Source organism: Monodon monoceros, unplaced genomic scaffold, assembly GCF_005190385.1.
Source record: "Monodon monoceros isolate NGI ecotype Baffin Bay Population unplaced genomic scaffold, NGI_Narwhal_1 Super_Scaffold_10, whole genome shotgun sequence".
Lineage (NCBI taxonomy): Eukaryota > Metazoa > Chordata > Mammalia > Artiodactyla > Monodontidae > Monodon > Monodon monoceros.
Window position 1 is genome coordinate 36,562,130 of NW_021703766.1, and position 23,975 is coordinate 36,586,104.

General features: G+C 36.8%; 1 protein-coding gene across 1 annotated transcript in view; it reads left to right on the forward strand.

The window, feature by feature from the left end:
* Positions 1–23,975, forward strand: part of SHCBP1 (SHC binding and spindle associated 1) — a 37,750-nt gene that overhangs the window by 3,557 nt on the left and 10,218 nt on the right. The window contains exons 2-10 of the mRNA XM_029205932.1: positions 44–211; positions 387–502; positions 1,936–2,144; positions 6,700–6,792; positions 10,376–10,609; positions 10,701–10,869; positions 11,183–11,303; positions 16,014–16,145; positions 16,828–16,946. Coding sequence (XP_029061765.1) covers positions 44–211; positions 387–502; positions 1,936–2,144; positions 6,700–6,792; positions 10,376–10,609; positions 10,701–10,869; positions 11,183–11,303; positions 16,014–16,145; positions 16,828–16,946 — 1,361 coding nt within the window. The remainder of the gene's footprint in view (positions 1–43; positions 212–386; positions 503–1,935; positions 2,145–6,699; positions 6,793–10,375; positions 10,610–10,700; positions 10,870–11,182; positions 11,304–16,013; positions 16,146–16,827; positions 16,947–23,975) is intronic.

Here is a 23,975-nt window from a genome sequence, read left to right on the forward strand (position 1 = left end):
AAGTGTCTGGGATAGTTGAGCCTGCCTATTTTTGTTCTCTTAGGTTTGTTTGAAGATGAAGATTCATGCAGTGATTGTAGCAATCATGATAAACCAGGTACTAGTTTACAAAGTTTTGTGCCAGAAGGAAAAACTCATTTCCCAGAAATGTTCCAGACAAGTCATCTTTTGTTCTATGAGCGATTCAGAGCTTATCAAGATTACATTTTAGGTGAGTAGGTCCTCTTTTTTGCTTCTTTTGTCTTTTAATTTATATGTATTCAGTAGATGGTCTCAGTTCCTCAGACTGCTGTTTGTTGGTTCTGAGAAAGTAGACTTGAGTGGATTTATTAACTTCTCTCTCCTTTATGCAGCCCCAATTCTTATTGTGTTTAATTTTTTTGTAGCTGACTGTAAGGCCTCCGAGGTAAAAGAATTCACAGCTGAGTTCTTAGAGAAGGTCCTTGAACCATCTGGATGGCGGGCAGTCTGGCACACTAATGTGTTCAAGGTGCTGGTTGAGGTAAATTTAATTCTGTTGTTAAGACATTTATCTCTAGCTAAAAACACTTTCCCTCAGACTGTTGTAGCCACAGTGCTTATTTTTAATTAAGGTTTATGAGCTGATTGAAAATAGCATGTTTTTTACATCTAACTGCCACGGTGTATGAAGTGTTCCACAAATTTTAAAGGCAACTGAGGAGGAGCTACCAGGGAATTGAGGTGGTTTAAGCTTCAGTGTCCTTTAAAAAGGGGAAATGGATTAGAAACCTATGAAGTGAGGAAGGTATTTGAGACCGTTTAAAAAACAAAGAGGCCTAATTATAAAGTCAGTGGGGTTTGAATTGATTTTTTACCTTCTTAGTTGTAGCCCATTAAAGTAGCTCAAACCAAGTGGGCATTTTAAAACTAGCCTATTTTTTGCCTGACAAAGTTGTAGGTATGTGGTTAAGCTCCTGATGTTCCATTGCAGAAAGTAAAAACAATCTTATTTTTCAACTGACTGGGCCTTTTACATTAAATTTGCACTCTAATTACAGCTGTGAATTTTTCTCAGTGTGTGTTAACAGGACCACAACACCCGCCCCCCCACCCCGCTCCGTTAAACTAAAATGGTAAACCAGGGAGTGTGAATGAATACAAGTTGTGGCTGCAGCCCCTTTAGAAAATGACATCACATGCTGCAGTGACTATATATGAGGCAATGGTTTGCAAGCAGCTGTTCCTCGTGGATTTTTAAATTTTGGGTTATGCTAATGTCTTTGGCTGCAGTTCAGACCTATTAATTTGATTATGATAGTAGCTCCCTTCCCCCAACACATCTCAATTCTCTAAAAGCAGTCCAAGTCATTGTTTTAAAAGAGAAATGCGCCAGCCATTCCTCTGCTTAAAAACCTCTAATGCATTGCATTTACCAAAGGCCTGTGCTGGCTTTTTGGCTTCTCATTGTGCTAGATAACATGTAAAAGCTAAGCTCCTTCCAATGCCCTTCCTGTCCTGATCTTGCCTCTCTCTCACCTCACCTCCTGCTGCCCGTACCTCATTTCCTTCCTGTGGTTCCAGCAAGAAACACTGCTTCTCTGCCAGCTGCCAAGCTTGTCTCTGCCCCAGGGCATTTTGCATCTTTCCTGCTCCTCACAGGGCTGCTTCCTTTTCATCCTTTTTATCACAGTTCAGAAGTGACTTCCCCTACCCTCCCAGTAAAACCAGACCACCACCCCTGCTACTTATTCTCTGTCACATACTTGTTGCCATCTTGTTTGTTTATTTGTCCTCTCAATTACGATGTCAGCTCCATGAGGGTACAAGCCAAGCCTGTCTTGTTTATCCTTTATGTTACGGAAGAAGGCTCCCCACTCCCATTTCATGCTTTAAAAAAATCAGGCTGTAAGTAGTGTTTTAGATGTATCTGAATTTTGATTTGCATATGTTAAGTCACATTATTTTAAATTTCAGATCACAGATGTGGACTTCACAGCCTTGAAGGCAGTGGTGAGGCTTGCTGACCCATACCTCTGTGAATCTCAAGTCAGCACTTTTACTTTGGAGTGTATGAAAGAGCTCCTTGATTTGAAGGAACACCAGTTGCCCCTGCAGGAGCTGTGGGTGGTATTTGATGATTCTGGAGTGTTTGACCAGACAGCACTTGCAATTGAGCATATCAGGTAGGAAAAAAGGTTGATAAAAGTAACCTTGTGGCCAAAAACTTTGGATGAAATGCAGTAATTCTGGTCTGTATTATACCTAGATTTAAAACTCAAACTGTAAACTTGGTCACTGCAATATTTAAAAATATCCAAAGACAGTGGAAACTATTTAAAATTAAAAAAATGTTTTCAATGTTTAAAATTGTCAATTTGAGGTAATTTCAGACTTACAGAAAATTTGAGAAAAGTAGTACTAGGGATTCCTGTATAGCCTTCTCTCAGTGTCCCCAAATGTTAACAAAAGATAGGGGACTTTAAAATTTGGTTTGTATATATTTAGAAACTGTCTTAAAAGTTCTGGATGCTAAGGCTATAGTTGATGTACTTGAACATAAGAGGAAAGGAAAGAAGGTAAAGAAGGTGGTATACCATCACTTGTGCACTGATAAGCCTGACATATAGTGTTTTCAAGGATATGTCTGGCCAAAGAATGTGTTTTGTCAGGCCACTTCCAGGATCCTTAGGGGGTATGTGCATGCCTTTCAACCTTTTTTGACTTAGTCGGTTTCCACTTGCATTAATAGGTATGCTTTTTTTAGTTTTTCAGATAACTTTTTTGTCAGATAGTTCCTAATACAGATAGTTCTTTTGAATCTTCTTTTTATAAGTATATTTACTAAGGAAGGCTTATTTTTGGCTAATTAAATATGGACTTAGGGGCTTCCCTGGTGGGGCAGTGGTTGAGAGTCCGCCTGCCGATGCAGGGGACACGGGTTCGTGCCCCGGTCCGGGAGGATCCCATATGCTGCGGAGCGGCTAGGCCCGTGAGCCGTGGCCGCTGAGCCTGCGCGTCCGGAGCCTGTGCTCCGCAACGGGAGAGGCCACAGCAGTGAGAGGCCCGCGTACCGCCAAAAAAAAAAAAAAAAGGACTTATATTCCTCCATGAACTGGAAGATTGGATAATATAAAGGTCATGTTAATAATGTTGCTTGGTGTTTTGTAGTTCAAAAATTACTTTCCAGTTTCTATACCGTTAGTGAGTGAACCTGGTTTTGCTGAGCTTAATTTGATACTCTACAAAGAAGCAGAGTGTCTTGGGCCCTGCTTCTGACATTTCATAGAAAATTTCAAATTGTATGCAAGGACATTGGACTTGCATACAATGCAAGGACTGTAGGTATTCCATATTAGGCCAAACAATATAAATCTAAAGAACTGGCTTATGTCTAGAACCAAAATAACTCTCTTATGTTTCTCTAACTTAAAAAATCTGTCAGTTGAGGCATATGAAGGTAAAGGGATAATTGATGAGTTTAGGAAATTAGGAATCAGGGAGCTAATCTCTTATGGGTATAGAAGTTGATAGAAAGACAAGTATCTGGAATTAGTAATAGTATTATTTGAAGGCGAGCCTGGCTAAATTATTCTTTATTTTGAGGTGAGGGCTCAGATTCTGGTCAGTGTCCAGAAAAGGTCACATTATGAGGGTTTTCATATGTTCATTTTATTCAGTAAGTATTTCAGTGCCAGGTCCTGAGTTGAGGGTGAGATTTGACTGGTGCACAAAACAGACACAATCACCATCACCAGGGAGACGTCAGTCTAAAGGTGGGAGATGAACCTTGATGAAATAATCACATAAAGATATGTGTACAATTGGAAACTGCAGTGAGTGCTGTGAGGGATTACAGAGTGTTCTAAGACTAGGTCAGGTTGCTGTAATACGGTTATTTCCTGAGGAAATGGTATTTGAACTTGGGTCTGAAGGGTTGGCTAGGTGAAAGTGGTTGTGGCAGTTTAGGGGAGGGAACAGGTTCAGGAACTCAGTGAGTTTAAGGAGCCGGAGGGCCAACATGGTTAGAACATAGACAGTAATGGAAGAGACTTAGGAAACCAGCTTAGAGGTTGTCGAGGGTCCGAAGATGCAGGGATTTGTCAGCCAATGGACAATTTTTGTCTTTAAGAGCAGTGGGAAACCGCTGAAGGGTTTTCAATCAAGGATGAATATGATCAGCTTTGTGTTTTAAAAGGTTTGTTCTGGCTGCTGTGTAGAAAGTAAATGGAGGGGGAAGGGGTAGAGAGATCAGTTAAGAGGCAGAGTGGACTAGGGTGGAGATATGGAGAGTACAGATTAGGCTTATTGAGAAAGTAGGATGGCTAAGACTTGGTGGTAGAGTGGATATGGAAGAAGTCAAGGCTGACTCCCAAGTTTCTGTCTTGAGAGAATAAACACTGGAGGAGGTGCAGATGTGAATGAAATGTGAATGCCTGGTACTGAACTGGTGAGGATATTTGAGCTGGGTCATGAAGTGTAAATATAAGCTTACCAGGTGGAAAAGGTGGAAGGCAGTCTGACCAGCATGTCACAGTGGCTTTGAAAGAGCTTGTGAAATTGGTAGTTTGCACACAGGGTCTCTGAGGCAAGAGAGGTGCTCTAGAGGTGGACTGTGAGTCCATGTAATATCACCAAGCTCAGGAATTTGGACTTTGTTCTGAGGACAGCAAGGAGCCAGCAGAGTTTTTTGGTTGAGTAAAGGCATGCTCAGGTTTGGTTTTTTTTTGGTTTGTTTTTGAGAGATGGACTCTAGAGGGTGAAGAGAATGACAGTCTACTCTATAAGAATTAAGAGATGGCTTCATTTTCACTGCTCCTTCCTTTTCAACTTTTTGACAGTTATATCGTCTGTACTTCCTGGCATTCCACTAATGCTTCTACTCCTACAGTACCATTGAAATTGTGCTTAAGGTCACTCATATTCTCATATCCAGTCGTCACTCCTCTGATCTCATCTTACTTGACCTTTTGGTCACATTCTAATTATTTGATCATTCCCATCTTCTTAACATACTCTACTCTCTTTCCAGCTTCTGGGACACCACTTTATGATAGTGTGTCATGGGCTTGCTTTCTTAATAATCTTGGCCAGCTCTTTCCTCTCATGCTCAAACTTTAGAATGTTGAAGTTACCCAGGGCTCAGGCCTAGGCTATCTACACTTCTCCCTCTCTAATCAGCTTTGAAAGCACATTAGAATCTCCTGGAAATTTTCTTTATAGGAGTATTCCAACTACTACATGAAGAAAGAGTGATAAGATGAGAATATCAGTATTTTGCAACCCATAATAAAGTAGAGGTTTCAGGCAATGATCATCAATGGCTGCTACAGCCATTGGTGAAAACCTGATAGGGAACTTCGTGGCAGATAAATCAGGCTGACAATATCTGAATCCACTGATCATTCTTAAGCTCATCATCAAAAGAGATGACCAGGTATCATGTGCTTGGTGATGAAGCTACATTATACCTCCCTTGAAGTATTCTTGCCAAAAAGTCTTTCCTAAAGACGATCAAGTCCCTAGTCCTTACTATCAGTTTACTAGAAATAAAGGAAACAGAAGGACATGTTAACTGACCCCATGGGGAAGCAATCAGTAAAATTCAGAGTGTGGGAAACTATTAAATAAATTGCAAGGTGAAAAAGAGGGATGGATAATCTATAGAGTAAAAGTGATTTAATTAAATTCAATGGCTGACCCTTGTTTGGACCCTGATGAGCAAGCCAACTGTAAAACAACAACAGCAACAACAAAAGAGATAATTAGGGAAAACTGAACACTGACTGGATACTTGGTTATTAAGGAATTAAAACTTTTTTTGTATAAAGATTTATTTTAGAGGCACATACTGAAAATTTATGAGTGATATGATATGTCAGAAATTTGCTTTAAAATGATCCAGTGTCAGGATGGTGGGGGTAGGAGAGCAGAGAAGTAAGTGGGTGGAGTAGAGGTGAAATAAGATTGCCTGTGAGTTGATAATTGTTGAAGCAGGTGATGGATACATGGTATTCATGTTTTCATGTTTGCTCTTGTATATGTTTGAAATTTTCCATGATGAAAAATTTGTTAAATCACTTTGGGGAGCTTTAAAAAAATATGGATCCTGCACCCTCCCTCCCCCATCCCCCACCCAAGAGATTCTGGTTTATTGGTCTGGAATAGGGTTGAAAATCAATTTTTAAAAGTTTCCCAGGGGACTCTAATGGGCAGCTAGGGTTGACAACTACTGCTTTATTTTATGTCCCTGGATGATCTCACCTATTGCTCTAATGCCATCAATATGCTGACAACTTCCAGATTTATGTCTCTAGCCCTGACCTTTTCCTTGAGCTCTGGTCTTGTATATTTATCTGCACTCTTGACATCATCCATTTGGAGTTCAAATAGGCATCTCAACCTGAACATGGTGAAAACAGAACTCTTTATTTTCAACCCTAAACTTGTTTCTCTCCCAGTCTTTTCTATCTTAACAAATGGCACTACTTTCCACCAAGTTACAGATGGTCAATAAATAGTTCTTCTGATAAAAAGAAGGTCCTAATAGAATCAGTGGTGTAGAAAACTTCTTTAGCCAATCCAAAGAAGTTCATGTGTGACTCATGACTATCAAATCTAGCAAATATTCAGTCTTCTCTACCATACTTGATAGACTTGTTTTGATTTACTCTTATTCCTCCAAAACCCTAACATTTTAAGCCAGTGATTGAATTTGAGTGATACTAATTTCCTTTCCAGGTTTTTCTATCAGAACATTTGGAGGAGTTGGGATGAAGAAGAGGAGGATGAGTATGATTATTTTGTTAGATGTGTTGAACCTCGATTGAGATTGTAAGTATTTATTAGTGGCCTTGTACATGTTGGAAAAAATAGCTATTTGTGATTTAATTTCACCTGTGTTTTGTATATACTGTATATATACTCCTACAGATAGAAACAGACTGATATACAAATAGTATAACCCACTGACAAGTTATTAAATAAAAATTGTACAGGTGCAGAGAAACCTACTTTTAGTGTTTATAAACCTACTTGTAGTGTTTTTAGAATCTAAAAGCAGAGAATTCAAGAACATGTAAATTAACAGCTCACTCTTGTAAATTTGAATAAAACTTAATTGAGCTAATATGTTAAAAAGAAACAACCCGTTACTAAACTCAATAAAAACAATTGAAGAACAGTGAAATTAATTGAATTATAGAAGACTTTTTTTTTCTTGAGTACTTTTAAAGACATGGCTTTACTCTTAAGTTCTTACAGGAAAACATAGGCTAAACAGACTTACCTCAGGATGTTTTGTCAAGTTCTTTTCCTTAAATCTTATTTGATAAATAGATGAAAATACTAAATAGTTAATATTGATGGTGAATAAAAATTTCCAAAATACATTCTACTGACTTATCATATTTTGGTAGGGAAAAACCCTTCCATTATAAAAATACCCCAAATTAACCATGCAACCCAAATAGTTGTCCTGCACTGACTTTGTTAAATGTGGCTTCCACTAGATGGTGCTATAAGACCAGGTAACTTTTTGGTACTTGTGCATAGTAATTTAATATGCAGTGCTGCAATAAGAATAAAATTAGACCTTGCAGGCCAAAAAAAGAAAAAAAAATTGTAGAAGGTAATTTTTTTCCCTGTGTGAAAGATGATTTGGTTACATAAGATAAGGCAGTAACCCTTTACATTTCTGTATAACCAATTTGATTTAGTAAGTTTCTCTTCATTTAAACAGTAAATCATAAGTAAAAAACACGTGAGAAGTCTGGTTAAGGTTGGTTCTACCTGGTTTAGAATTATGTATGTCTGATTTCAGCTTTTCATAAATTGGCTGTGATTTCTATTTAGCCTTTCCAATTTTTCCATTATGCATTTCCTGTTTTCTCATAGTGTATTCAGTAAAATGCCAGAATTTCAAGAAGCTTGCATATTTTCTAGTTTTGATATACTTGCTTTTAAAGAGCAATGATTGGTTTTGATTGAAGGGAAATGTAATGGTGGATGAATATCATGTATCTGGCAAATTTGATCTTTACTTGGAAAATAACTGTATTCCGATTTGACAGTCTTACATGTTCAAACAACAAGAAATGATTTACATACATATCTTATACATCACTGGCAGATGGGAAAGCATAAGGGAGGAATTGTTTTCAGTTATGGAGAAGAAACTATGGTACTTGATGGGGAAACTGGAATGTTATCAAATATAGGCAGACTCTTTAAAAGGTCCCTAGGCTAAGACAGGAGTAGAGCTATTCACAGGCAAGAGTTAAAGGGAATCAAACCATATTGTCTTGATTTTGCACTGTGAAGTAAATATTTTTCCTTTCTAATTCAAAACACTCTGCTTCAGAGCTTATGGGTCTGAGACGCAGATGTTGGTTCATTACTTTCAGACTATGAAGTATCACTATAATGAGAAGAAATAAGCTGATTGGCATGGATATTGGAAATGCTAAGAAACTAATTTTAAAATTTGAGTCTTAATCTTTGTAACTTAGTAGATCTGATCAAGCAGTCAGTGGTTGGGCCCCCAATTTCTTGTTTGCAAAGTGGATTTCTAGAATATCTTTAAATGAGTATGGATTAACCAAAGCAGACAAAATCCTTGCTTTTCAAGCTTCACCTAATTCATTTACTTGAAAAGTGGAAAAAATATTTTCTATTCATCTTAAATACTATTTAAATGTTCACTGTAACTTGATGTAAATTTGTTTAGGTCTTATTTAGAGCGTGACGAAGTTAAGAAGACCTTATCTAAGGCAATCGTACTCAACCTTGGCTGCACATTAGAATTCCCAGGGAACTTTAAAAAATACCCCTCTACTTTTAGAGACTAATTTAATTGGTCTGGATGGGGACCTGATCATCTGTATTTTTAAAAGTTCCCCAGTGATTCTAATAAGCAGCCAAGGTTAAGAAGCTCTGGCCTAAGTCAGTATGCTTTTAACTGAGAAATAAAGCAATTATTTTAAAATGACAGGTAATGACAATAATATTGCAGTTTACTTTCAGATCCATTAATTTCATATCCATTAACTTGATTGTACATTCATAAATTATTGTATCTAGAAGTACTTTTTGTTCTGTCTATATATTTGAGAAGGTTTATAAATTAATAATAAACTTTAAGTGCCAACACAGTTGTCCAATACAAGGTTATTTTGTTTTAATCACTCTCTGGTTAGTAATAACAGCTTTATTTTTTTCTCAGAATCTCAAAGGCTTATGTTTTTGAAATACTCTAATAATCCTCCTGAGGGAATATTCAGCAAATTCTGCTCCATAGTGCTTTATTTATTTATTTAATATTTTATTTATTTATTTGGCTGCACTGGGTCTTAGTTGCGGCACGTTAGAACTTTAGTTGCAGCATGTGAACTCTTAGTTGCGGCATCTGGGGTCTAGTTCCCTGACCAGGGATCAAACCCGGGCCCCCTGCATTGGGAGTGTGGAGTCTTAACCACTGAACCATCAGGGAAGTCCCCTCCATAGTGCTTTAAATGCAGGGAAGGGGGACTTCCCTGGTAGTCCAGTGGTTAAGAATCTGCCTTTCAATGCAGGGGATGTGATTTCAATCCCTGGTCGGGGAACTAAGATCCCACATACTGTGGGGCAACTAAGCCAGTGTGCCACAACTACCATGCCCATGTGCCACAGCTAGAGAGCCCGCGTGCCACAACTACTGAGCCCGTGCGCTCTGGAGCTCGTGTTCCACAACTAGAGAGCCCATGTGCTGCAACTACTGAGCTCGCGCACTCTAGAGCCCCTGCGCCACAAATAGAGAGAAGCCTGCGCGCTGCAATGAAAGGCCCATGCACTGCAACAAAAGATCCCACATACCGCAACGAAGATCCCGTGTGCCTCAACTAAGACCTGATGCAGCCAAATAAATTAAAAAAAAAAAACTAAACTAAATTAAAAATAAATAAGTATAGGGAAGGACTAGATGATTTGAATCATTTAAAATTTTTGATCCTATAAATGTGGTAATCTTAAACATTGTTATGAAACTACTTGGGATACTATCCTCACCACTCCTACCTCCAGGTTGCCCTCTGCCACCCACTTATTAAGATTTTGAATCTAATATATGAGAAAATAATTTCTTGTTAAGTAATGATTACAAATTGTGCAACATGAACTCTCAGTGTTTCAAAAATACAAATGCTTGGATCTAAGGAAAAAAAAAATAGCAACTCCTCAAAAGAGAAAAGTTAGTGACCTTAATGAAGTGGTCCTTAAAGCTTTCAATAGCTTTCACCTACTCAGTAAGACTTAACATGTTCCTGAGTTACATACTATGAAACAGTTTTCTTATGGGGTCTTTGAGGACTAAATGGGTGTCTTAATGATGGGAAAATGTGTCTGAAAGGCAGTGGGTTTCAATTTGCTTTTAAACTTTCAGGCATTATGACATTCTTGAAGACCGAGTTCCTTCAGGACTTATTGTTGACTATCAAAATCTGTTGACTCAATGTGAGGAGAGTTACAGGAAATTTTTAAATCTGAGAAGCAGTTTGTCAAATTGTAACTCTGATTCTGAGCAGGAAAACATCTCCATGGTGGAAGGGTTAAAATTGTATTCAGAGATTGAACAGCTGAAACAAAAGCTAAAACTCATTGAGAATCCTTTGTTGAGGTATGTGTATCTTTGTTCTTCCCAACTAGTTGGCATCTTTTCTAACCAGCTATGTTACTGAGAACTGACAGGTCTGTTTGGTTTCTTTAAGATATGTGTTTGGTTATCAGAAGAATTCTAATATACAAGCAAAAGGCATCCGTCCCAGTGGCCAGAAGGTCACCCATGTGGTCTCCTCCACCATGACGACTGGTCTGCTGCAGTCCCTGGTCAGGGATAAGCTTTGTCCAGAGCCTTGTAAGGAAGAAATAGAAATTCAGGTAAAAGGAGAGTTTCTTGCTCCAGGTGGCTTTTTTTTCTTCAGATTCACCCCAGGCTTTCCTGAATTCTACAAACAGTTTTTAGGAGTTTCCCAGAGCTGGTTTTCTGTGAAATGGAAAGCAGTGAGAGCACCGCCTTTCTGCAGTATTAGTCAGTTATCAACCATGCACTGAGCTCAGTGCAGTAGCAAGGGAGATACCTACATACGCAGTTTTGGCTCCCTTTTGAAAATGAAACATGAAGGCACCTGGAGTAATACTCAGGTTGCATTTGAGGGGTATATATTTGCAATATGTTGTTGTTGTTTTCTAGTTCCATAGTGATCCGTTGTCTGCTATAAATGCCTGCTATGAGGGCGACACTGTTATTGTTTGTCCTGGCCGTTACGTGGTACATGGTACGTTCTCCGTCGCTGACTCCATTGAGTTAGAAGGTGAGTATGGAAGATCATACAACCAAACTCTCGTGCATGATACGCTTAAGATAACAGTAAATCACTGATCTTGTTGAAGCTCCAAGAATTTGATTTCGACCTATTTGATTTCAAATGAGTTGCCTTGAAACATTAAGGGTTTTTGGAGTGTACAGGTTATTGACTCAGTGTTTGAGGAACATGAGGTGTGATTCTTTGTGGCATTATAAATGTTGGGAAGACAAAAACATAGAGAAAAAAAGACCATTAGGAAGAAGTATAATTCCAGATTATAGGTGGTTGGTGAAAAGGAAATTCATTATTAGAATTAAAAAAAACATTCCAAGCAATATTTTTTAATTTGTTGCTTCCTCTTATTTCATATATGTTGTGGACATATTGGTGCTTTTTTTTTTAAATTTAGCTTACTTTTGTAAGGTATAGGTACAACTTGAAATTAGATGCAAAATCTTTATCTTAATTCTTTAAAATCTTGTTGAATGTCACAAATTCTAAAGTGTACTTTTGAGAACATTAATGTTGAAAGAGTCTTTTAAAAATAACTTTATTTATTTATTTAATTTTTGGCTGCGTGTTGGGTCTTCGTTGCTGTGCGCGGGCTTTCTCTAGTTGTGGTGAGTGGGGGCTACTCTTCGTTGCCGTGCGAGGGCTTCTCATTGCAGTGGCTTCTCTTGTGCAGCACGGACTCTAGGCGCGTGGGCTTCAACAGTTGTGGTAGGTGTGCTCAGTAGTTGTGGCTCGTGAACTCCAGAGCGCAGCCTCAGTAGTTGTGGCACTCGGGCTTAATTGCTCCGTGGCATGTGGGATCTTCCCGGACCAGGGATCAAACCCATGTCCCCTGCATTGGCAGGCGGATTCTTAACCACTGCACCACCAGGGAAGTCCTAAAAATAACTTTTTAGGAGTTGAAATCTTATTGTACATTTAGAGTGATTCCTAAATTTAGGTTACTTTACAGTAGTTCACCTTGGTCCTTTGTATTTGCATAGCGTGTCAAATTTAGATGCACCTGTTCAACTATTTACCAGAAGAGCTTCAAGTTAGCAATAAAGCTTGTCATGCAAAAAATCATATATCATTTTGGGACTGGAGCAGCTGTTCACAAACTGCTTAAGCTATGTTCTTTAATTTTATCTTTTCGAGAGTTCTTAGTGGAAGCAAGGCTGGGAATTTAATTTCCTGCTGTTCACTAGTACACCACCTCATCCCCTTTTTTGTTTTATGTGTGTAATTTTTGTTCTTTTTCCTCTCCAATATTTGATATATAATAGATGTGTGTTTATAAACATCTGCAGGATAAAGCACTGCAATAAAAACACTTCAGTTTTTTGGCATAGTGCAAACAGCATTGCTATTACAGATTGTATGGTGGATCAGCATTCTTCCTAGATTGTTGAGGAAATTATAATGTGATTGCCAACATGTCATAAATAAACATATAGAATTCTGATAGTTAAGTGTAAGAATGACTGTAAATTTATGAACAGAGGGCATTTCTGAGAATTTGGGGAATCAGGTGATATCTCTAGTCTGAATATATGGAGTACTTGTTCACGAGTAAGATTAAAGCTTATCTGATAGCTTTTCTGATCTATAGCTGACACTTACAACAAGAGATATATATCGAGTACCTGCTATTTTCAGGGTATTAACAGTACTTATAATAGGATTTTTATTTCTTGTTTAGAAAATCCATTCAGTTAGGCGAGGGCTTTGTGTTTTAAACTGCTAAGATTATGTAACTTGTTTATGTAATAACTTGTTTATATAATGTAATATGGCCATCCTTTTTATATTTTTAATTTTTCACATGATAGAAAGCCACAGCTATTATAAAAATGTGCAAAGTACAGGTACACACATAAAAAGAATCAGGGAAGGACTTTCCTGGTGGTGCAGTGGTTAAGAATCCGCCTGCCAATGCAGGGGACATGGGTTCAATCCCTGGTCCGGGAAGATCCCACATGCCATGGAGCAACTAAGACCACGCACCACAACTACTGAGCCTGCGCTCTAGGGCCTGCAAGCCACAGCTACTGAGCCCGTGTGCCGCAACTACTGAAGCCCACGCACCTACAGCCCGTGCTCTTCAACAAGAGAGGCCACCGCAGTGAGAAGCCCGTGCACCACAACGAAGAGTAGACCCCACTCGCCTCAACTAGAGAAAGCCCATGCGCAGCAATGAAGACCCAATGCAGCCAAAAATAAATATATAAATTAAAAAAAAAAAAAAAAAAGAATCGGGAAAGAAATTTACTCACAATCTAATCATCCAGAATCCACCACTGGTAGCATTCCTGTGTGTGGAGTCCTCTTGCATTCTCTAGTGTCCCCAAAGGCTTGTCTGTACTCTTCAAGTGTAGAAAACTTTAGTGACTTTGCCTGTTTAATGTTGTCACTGCTTTCATTTACTCCAGCAAAGACTCAACTTTAGACAGTGAGAGTTATTTCTTAAAGCTTTGTCTATGTGATTCTGTTTTATGATAAAAGTCAGGCAGGGTTTTCTAGTTTTCTGATACTCCAGTTTTTCATAAACCCATTCAGAGGTCTGACCTGTATTATTCGTTTGATTAAGATTTGTAGATCCCACTACTGGGCATATACCCTGAGAAAACCATAATTCAAGAAGAGTCATGTACCAAAATGTTCATTGCAGCTCTATTTACAATAGCCAGGACATGGAAACAACCTAAGTGCCCATCATCGGATGAATGGATAAAGAAGATGTGGCACATATATACAACGGAATATTACTCACCCATAAAAAGAAACGAAATTGAGCTATTTGTAATGAGGTGGATAGACTTAGAGTCTGTCATACAGAGTGAAGTAAGTCAGAAAGACAAAGACAAATACCGTATGCTAACACATATATATGGAATTTAAGAAAAAAAAAATGTCACGAAGAACCTAGGCATAAGACAGGAATAAAGGCACAGACCTACTGGAGAACGGACTTGAGGATATGGGGAGGGGGAAGGGTGAGCTGTGACGGCGATTGAGAGGCGTGGACATATATACACTAACAAACGTAAGGTAGATAGCTAGTGGGAAGCAGCCGCATGGCACAGGGATATCGGCTCGGTGCTTTGTGACCGCCTGGAGGGGTGGGATAGAGAGGGTGGGATAGGGAGGGTGGGAGGGAGGGAGACGCAAGAGGGAAGAGATATGGGAACATATGTATATGTATAATTGATTCACTTTGTTATAAAGCAGAAACTAACACACCATTGTAAAGCAATTATACCCCAATAAAGATGTTAAAAAAAAAAAAAAGATTTGTAGAGAACAAAGTTTTTTATTGGTTAACAAGGTAGACCTATCTTTCCAATAGCTAAAACTGTTCTAAGTCAGTTTGTCAGATTTTGTCAATCTGTTTAAGAGAGTATAAAATTTAGAAAATCTTGAGAAATGCCTAGGCTTTTTCAAACCTAATTACGATAGAATAATAGAATCTTAGAGTTGGGAAGTAAAAAACTTGTAGGGCTAAACGCTTCAAAGCCCTCTGACCCAGCTGTGAGTACTTAGATTATTACTATTTTTTTAAACTTATTTATTTATTATTATTTTTTAACATCTTTATTGGAGTATAATTGCTCTACAATGGTGTGTTAGTTTCTGCTTTATAACAAAGTGAATCAGCTATATGTATACATATATCCCCATATCTCCTCCCTCTTGCATCTCCCTCCCACCCTCCCTGTCCCACCCCTCTAGGTGGTCACAAAGCACCTAGCTGATGTCTCTGTGCTATGCAGCTGCTTCCCACTAACTATCGGTTTTACATTTGGTAGTGTATATATGTCCATGCCACTCTCTCACTTGGTCCCAGCTTACCCTTCCCCCTCCCCATGTCCTCAAGTCCACCCTCTATGTCTGCATCTTTATTTCTGTCCTGCCCCTGGGTTCTTCAGAAGCTTTTTTTTTTTTTTTTTTTTTAGATTCCATATATATGTGTTAGCATCCATATTTGTTTTTCTCTTTCTGACTTACTTCACTCTGTATGACAGACTCTAGGTCCATACACCTCACTACAAATGACTCAATTTCGTTTCTTTTTATGGCTGAGTAATAGTCCATTATATATATGTGCCACATCTTCTTTATCCATTCATCTGTCAGTGGACACTTAGGTTGCTTCCATGTCCTGGCTATTGTAAATAGTGCTGCAATGAACATTGTGGTACATGACTCTTTTTGAATTATGGTTTTCTCAGGGTATATGCCCAGTAATGGGATTGCTAGGTCATATGGTAGTCCTATTTTTAGTTTTTTAAGGAACTTCCATACTGTTCTCCATAGTGGCTGTATCAATTTACATTCCCACCAGCAGTGCAAAAGGGTTCCCTTTTCTCCACACCCTCTCCAGCATTTATTGTTTATAGATTTTTTGATGATGGCCATTCTGTTACTGTTTTTTTTAATAGCAGTTTTGTAAGTGACTTTAGTGTTGAAACTGGTATGAGACCCAGATAGGGGGTAGTCTTCCTGATATGCAAGCAAATTGAGGAGTTATTATTAAAAATTGTATACCTTTGTAAAAATTAAGCAAGATATGTGGAGAGATAATTAGATTTTATTTAAATGTAACTGGATTAACTGGTCTCAGATATCATTTGGAGTCATTTGAAATAGAGGAATCTATCATAGAAATTTTGTGTTTAGACATTTCCCCTCACCTATCTTAAATGTTCTTGCTCTTTTCTTTAGGATATGGTCTACCAGATGATATTGTGATAGAAAAGAGAGGCAAAGGAGACACTTTTGTGGATTGTACGGGTGTGGATATTAAAATCTCAAGCATAAAATTTGTTCAGCATGATGCTGTGGAAGGAATCTTAAGTAAATATCTGAATATTTCATTTATTATTTGTTCCAGACTTTGAAGGAAAACTGTACTTTCCCTGGAAGATAGAATTTAATAAAATTTAATAAAATACCACTCTTGAGTAGTATGCAAGGCGGATTAATTATTTAAGTACATAGCTTGACAACTGAGGAAGCTTACTCTAAAGTGAAAAATAGTTCAATGTATTCTTGAAAATTTGTTAGTTTAATATTTGTTTCTGTGTGATCTTTTTTTCTTTTAAAACATTCCAGTATTGTGGTCTGTGTTCTTTGTATTTGATTTAGCCCTGGACTCAAACCAGCTATCTTCACATTGTGATAGTATTTATTTCCTGAGATTTGTATCCCTTATTTTGAATTGGGCCTCCTTTTCTTCTCTCTTCTAAGATAGTCATGAAAGTTACTTTCTGATATTTTTTTTGTAATGAGAAGTGTTTTTTAACTTGATTTTGCATTTCTGAGGGCAAGTCATTCTTTTTTAAGAATGCTGCTTTTAGATTTTATCAATAGAAAATAACTCAAAATAGTCATTGTTTTATAAATTATGAATTCATAATTCCAGTAACAGAGTTTAAATGAGAAATATTTAGACTGTATCTAATATCAGCTCTAGGCCATTTCTAATATTGGAAAAGACACATTACTTAAAGTATTTGATTGCATGTTTTCATCATAGTTATTCACCGTGGCAAGACTACATTGGAAAACTGTGTTTTGCAGTGTGAAACTACAGGAGTCACAGTACGAACATCAGCAGAATTTTTAATGAAGAACTCAGATTTATATGGTGCCAAGGTATGATAATCTCTTATGGGAAGTAGTTTAAGTTCTAAATAAGTAAATAAAATGTCCTGGGACAAGATGTAAATGCATACTCCTGTTCTCTTTCTTCAAAGAAGTTCAGATACTTCCGTGTACTAAGTCAGCAAGACTCAACTGTATAAGATTCTTCTTATTTAGCATTTTCAAAACAGAGATTAGGAAGAAAATAATAAATCTCACAGTTTCTCTGTCATACCTTTAAAAAAGGTTAGACCCTTTAAGTTGTAACTATGTAAATGATGTAGCAACTGAGGCTGGGTTGATTTTTTTAAATTAAATTTTTATTTTTGAGATTGTAGATTCACATTCTGTTGTAAGAAGTAATACAGAGGTAGTCTGTATGTGTATCCTTTACCAGTTTCCTCTAATTGTAACATCTTCCAAAACTATAGTACAGTATCACAACCAGGATAAGATTGATTCAGTCAAGTTGAATATTTCCATCACTACAAAGATCCTCCATGTTGCCCTTTAAAGCCATATCTAGGTGCCTCTCCTTCTGACCTCATTAATCACAGGCAAACGCTAATCTGTTCTCCATTTCTGTTATTTCATCATTTCAAGAATGTTATATAAATAGAATCATACAATATACAACCTTTTGGAATTGGCTTTTTTCACTCAGCACAGTTCTCTGGAGCTTCACCCAGGTTGTTGCATGTACCAATAGGTTGTTCTTTTTTATTGCTAAGTAGTATTCCATGTATGGTTGTTCCACAGTTTAACTGTTCACTTGTTGAAGGACATCTGGATTGTTTCCAGTTTTTGGCTTTTGTAAATAAAGCTGCTATAAACATTGGTGTACAGGTTTTTGTGCAAACATCGTTTTCATTTCTCTGGGGTAAATGCCTAGGAATGCAGTTGCAGGGCACGTGGTTAGTTGCATGCTTACTTTCTTTAAGAAACTGCCAAACTTTTCCAGAGTAGTTGCACCAGTTTACATTCCCACTAGCAATGTTTGAGTGATCCAGTTTCTCCATATCCTAAGCAGCACTTGGTATTTTCACTACTTTTTAATTTTAGCCATTCTGATAGGTGTGTGGTTTTAATTTGCATTTCCCTAGTGGTTAATGATGTTGAACATTTTTCATATGCTTATTTGCCATCCTTATCTTCAGTGAAATGTGTATTCATGACTTTTGTCCATTTTCTAATTGGATTGTTTTTTCTTTTTTACTATAGAGTTTTAAGAGTTCTTTATAAATTCTAGATATGAATCCCTAATTGGGTATGTCATTTACAGATATCTTATGCTAGTTTGTAGCTTGTTTTTTCATCATTTTCACATGGGTTTTTGCAGAGCAAAGTTTTAAAATTTGATGAAGCCCAATTTATCAATTTTTCCTTTTATGTGTAAGAACTCTTTGTCTAGCCCTAGGGTGCAAAGATTTTCTCCTTTTTTTTTTTTCAGTTTTATAGTTTACATTTTACATTTAAGGTCATGAACCATTTTTGAGCTAATTTTGGTATAAGGTGAGTTTTAGGTCAAAGTTCGTTTATTTGCTTATGGATGTCCAGTGGTAACTGCACCATTTCTTGAAAAGTCTATCCTTAAATAAATTGGTTTTGTATTTTTATAGTTTTTTTTTTTTTTTTTTGCGGTACGCGGGCCTCTCACTGCTGTGGCCTCTCCTGCTGCAGAGCACAGGCCCCGGACGCACAGGCCCAGCGGCCATGACCGACGGGCCCAGCCGCTCCGCGGCATGTGGGATCCTCCCGGACTGGGGCACGAACCCGTGTCCCCTGCATCGGCAGGCGGACTCCCAACCACTGCGCCACCAGGGAAGCCCTGTTTTTGTATTTTTATCAAAAATAATTTGGGTATGTTTTTGTGGGCCAATTTCTGGGTTCTCTGGTAGAATAATTCCTCCCACTCTCACTTGTCTTTTTTTTTAATTGTTTCAGCTATTCTTGTTCCTTTGCCTTTCAATATAAATTCTAGAAATATCTTGTTCGTATCTACAAAAAGTCTTGCTAAGATTTTAATAGGACTTTCAATAAACCTATATATCAATTTGGGGAGAATGGACATCTTTTTTTACGTTGAGTCTTCCAATCTGTGAACATGGTATGTCTCTCCATTTATTTAGATCTTTGATTTTTTTCATCAGCATTGTGTAGTTTCAACGTACAAGTCTTATATATGTTTTTATAGATTTGTACCTAAACATTTCATTGTAAGTGATATTATATTTTTAATTTATTGTGCTTATTGCTAGTATATTGAGATACAATTGATTTTTGTATGTTTGTTTATATCCTGTGACCTTGCTGAACCTTCTTATTAGTTCTAGGAGTGTTTTTATAGATTTCATGGGATTTTTCTATGTAGACAGTCATGTCATCTACAAATAGAGACAGTCTGTTTACCTTTGGTTTCCTTTTCTTGCCTTATGGCACTGACTAGAACTTCCAGCGTTTGTGTTGAATAAGAGTGGTGAGAGTAGATATCCTTACCTTGGTCTTGATATTGGGGGACTGTATTCAGTATTGTACTGTTAAGTATAAGGTGTTTTTTGCTTTTTTAAGAATTAAAAAAAATCCTTTTTCAGCTTTATTGAGGTGTAATTGACAGAAACTTTATATATTTAAGGTATCCAATGTGATGATTTCATATAAATATACATTATGAAATGATCATCACAGTCAAGCATTCATTACCTCACATCATTACCTTTTCTTTAATTCCCCATCCACTCTTCCCTCTGGCAACCACCTGTTTGTTCTCTGCATATATGACTTTGTTTCTGTTTTGTTTGTTTGTTTTGTTTTTTAGATTCCACATATAAGTGAAATCATACACTATTTGTCTTTCTCTGTCTAACTTATTTCACTTTGCATAATACTGTCTAGGTCCATCTTAGTCGTCGCAAATGGCAAGATTTCATTCTTTTTTATGGCCAAGTAATATTCCATTTGTGTGTGTGTGTGACACTACATCTTCTTTATCCATTCATCTGTTGTTAGGCACTTAGGTTGCTTCCATATCTTGGCTATTGTAAATAATGCTGAAACGAACATGCATTTTTTTGAGGTACGTATATTTTTTTGAATTAGTGTTTTCGTATTCTCATATAAATACCCAGGTGTGGAATTGCTGGATTGTATGGTAGTTCTGTTTTTAATTTATAGAGGACTCTCCTTACTGTTTTCCATAGTGGCTGCACCAACTTACATTCCTACCAACAGTGTACTACAATTTCCTTTTCTCCACATCCTTGCAACACTTACTGCTTATTGTCTTTTTGTTAATAGCCATTCTAACAGGTGTGAGGTGATATCTGATTGTGATTTTGATTTACATTTCCCTGTTGATTAGTTATGCTGAGCACCTTTTCATGTGCATGTTGACCATCTCTATGTCTTCTTTGGTAAAATATCTTATTAGGATCCATTTTTTAATCCGGTTGTTTTGTTTTGTTTTTATGTTGAGCTGTATGAGTTCTTTGTATATTTTGGATATTAACCCCTTATCTGATATATTGTTAGCAAATATCTTCTCCCATTCAGTAGGCAGCCTTTTTGTTTTCTTGATAATTTCCTTTGCTATGCAAAAGCTTTTTAGTTTGATGTAGTCCCATTTCTTTATTTTTGCTTTTGTTTCCCTTGCCTTAGGAGACATATCTAAAAAATATTGCTCAGACCAATGTAAAAGAGGGCACTGGCATTGTTTTCTTCCAGAAGTAGTCTAGTTTGATTCTTTTGTGTGTAGCTGTCCAGTTTTCCCAACACCATCTGTTAAAGAGGCTATCTTTTCTCCATTGTATATTCTTGCCTCTTTTTATTGTAGATTAATTGTTCAGATGGTGGGGTTCATTTATGGTCTCTCTATTTGTACCATTGATCTATGTGTCTGTTGTGCCAGTACCATACTGTTTTGATCACTGTAGCTTTGTAGTATAGTTTGAGGTCAGGGAGCTTGTTTTGTTGTTCTTTCTCAAGATTGTTTTGGCTATTTGGGGTCCTTTGTTTTTCCATACAAATTTTAGAATTATTCTAGTTCTGTGGAAAACGCCATTGGTATTTTGATAGGAATTGCTTTGAATCTGTAGAGTGCCTTGAGTAGTATGATCATTTTAAAAGTATTCTTCCAATCCATGAGCACAGTATATCTTTCCATCTGTTTGTGTCATCTTCAATTTCTTTTATCAATTTTTTAAGTTTTCTAAGTATAGGTCTTTTTTTTTTTTTTTTTTTTTTTTGTTGGCTGCACTATGCATCATGCAGGATCTTAGTTCCCTGACCAGGGATTGAATCCATGCCCCCTGCAGTGGACGCGTAGAGTCTTGACCACTGGACCACCAGGGAAGTCCCATAAATATAGGTCTTTCACCTCCTTAGTTAGATTTATTCCTAGGTATTCTTTTTGATGTGATTGTAAATGGGATAGTTTTCTTAATTTCTCTTTCTGATAGTTGTTACTGTATGGAAATGTAACAGATTTCTGTATGTTAATTTTGTATCCTGCAATTTTACCAAATTCATTGATGAGTTCTAGTAGTTTTTCGGTGGCATCTTTAGGATTTTCTATGGATAGTATCATGTCATCTGAAAACAGCGATGGTTTTACTTCTTCTTTTCCAATTTAGATTTCTTTTATTTCTTGTCTGATTGCTGGGGCTAAGACTTTCAATACTACGATGAATAAAAATGGCAAGAGTGGGCATCCTAGTCATGTTTTCCTGATCTTAGAGAAAATGCTTTCAGCTTTCACCACTGAGTATGGTGTTAACTGTGGGCTTGCCATATATGTCATTCATTATATTAAGGTATATTCCACCAATGGACACTTTGTTGAGAGTTTTTATCATAAATGGATATTGAATTTTGTCCAAAGTTTTCTCTGCATCAACTGAGATGATCAAATGATTTTTTATTCTTTCATTTGTTAATGTGTTGTATCATGTTGATTAATTTGTGGATATTGAGCTATCCTTGTATCCCTGAGATTAATCCCACTTAATCATGGTGTATGATCCTTTTAATGTATCATTGGATTCTGTTTGCTAATATTTTTTTGAGGATTTTTGCATCTATGACTGTCAAGAATATTGGCCTGTAATTTTTTTTGTTTTTTTGTGGTATCTTTTTCTGATTCTGATATCAAGGTGATGCTGGCCTCATAGAATGAGTTTCTGAGTGTGCCTCTTCAATTTTTTGGGATAGTTTAGGAAGGATAGGTGTTAACTCTTCTTTAAATGTTTGGTAGAATTCACCTGTGAAGCTGTCTGGTCCTGGACTTTCGTTTGTTGGGAGCTCTTTTATTACTGATTTAATTTCATTACTGGTAATTGATCTATTCGTATTTTCTATTTATTCCTGTTTTGGTCTTGGGAGACTGTACACTTCTAGGGATTTATCCATTTTTTCTAGGTTGTCTATCTTATTGCCATATAACTGTTCCTTGTAGTCTTATGTGGTCCTTTGTATTTCTGTGGTGTCAGTTGTAACTTGTCCTCTTTCATTTCTGATTTTATTTGGGCTTTCTTTTTTCTTTGTGAGTCTGGCTAAAGGTTCATCAATTTTGTTTATCTTTTCAACGAGCTAGCTCTTAATTACATTGATCTTTTCTATTGCATTTTAGTCTCTATTTCATTTATTTGTGCTCTGATCTTTATTATTTATTTCCTTGTCCTAACTTTGAATTTTGTTTTTTTTCTAGTTCCTTTAGGTTTAAGGTTATTGTTTATTTCAGATTTTTTCTTGTTTTCTGAGGTAGTTTTGTATCACTATAAACTTCCCTCTTGGAATTGTTTTTGCTGCATCCCATAGATTTTGGATCATTGTGTTTCTATTTTCATCTGTCTCCAGGTATTTTTTTATTTCTTTGATTTCTTCAGTGACTCATTGTTTGTTTAGTAGCATATTGTTTAGCCTCTACATGTTTGTGTTTTTTGCATTTTTTTTCTTGTAGTTGATTTCTAGTCTCATACCATTGTGATCAGAGAAGATGCTTGATAGGATTTCAGTCTTCTAAATTTTTGAGATTTGTTCTGTGGCCTGTAGAATTGTCCATGTGCAGTTGAAAAGAATGTGTTTTCTGCTGCTTTTGGATGGAATGTTCTCTCTGTATCTATTAAGTCCATCTGACCAGTGTTTCCTTATTGATTTTCTGTCTGGATGATGTATCCATTGATGGGGTGTTAAGTACCCTACTATTATTGTGTTACTGTCAATTTCTTACTTTAAATTCTCCAAATGTGTCAGTGCTTACATATTTACAATTTACAATTGTAAATCTCCTCGTTGGATCTATCCCTTTATCTTTATATAATGTCCTTTGTTGTCTCTTGTTACAGTTTTTGTTTTAAAGTCTATTTTGTCTGATATAAGTATTGCCATCCCAGCTTTCTTTTCATTTACATTTGCATGGAGTACCTTTTTTCATTCCCTTACTTTCAGTCTGTGTGTCTTTAGATCTGAAGTGAGTTTCCTATAGGCAGTATATATACGGGTCTTGTTTTTGTATCCATTCAACCACTCTATGTCTTTTAATTGGAATGTTTAGTCCATTTACATTTAAAGTAGTTATTGATAGATATGTACTTGTTGTGATTTTCTTAGTTGTTTGGGGGTTGTTTTTGCAGTTCTTTATTGTTCCTTTCTTTTCTTTTGTTCTCTTCCCTTGTGATTTGGTGACTATCTTTAGTGTTATGTTTGGATTCCTTTCTCTTTTTTGTGTGTGTATCTATTATAGATTTTTGATTTGTGGTTATCATGAGATTTACATATAGCAATCTTTATGTATGTGTGATTATTTTAAGTTGCTGGTCTCCGAATTTCAAACACATTTTAACTCCCCTCCCCCTACAGTTACTGGTTTTTTGACATCATATTTTACATCTTTTTGTTTTGTATATCCCTTAACTACTTGCAGATATAGATGATTTTACTATTTTTTTTCTTTTAATCTTCCTACTAGCTTTGTACATGGTTGATTTACTACCTTTACTGTATAATTGTCTTTATCAATGAGCTTCTTCTTTTCATAATTTTCATGTT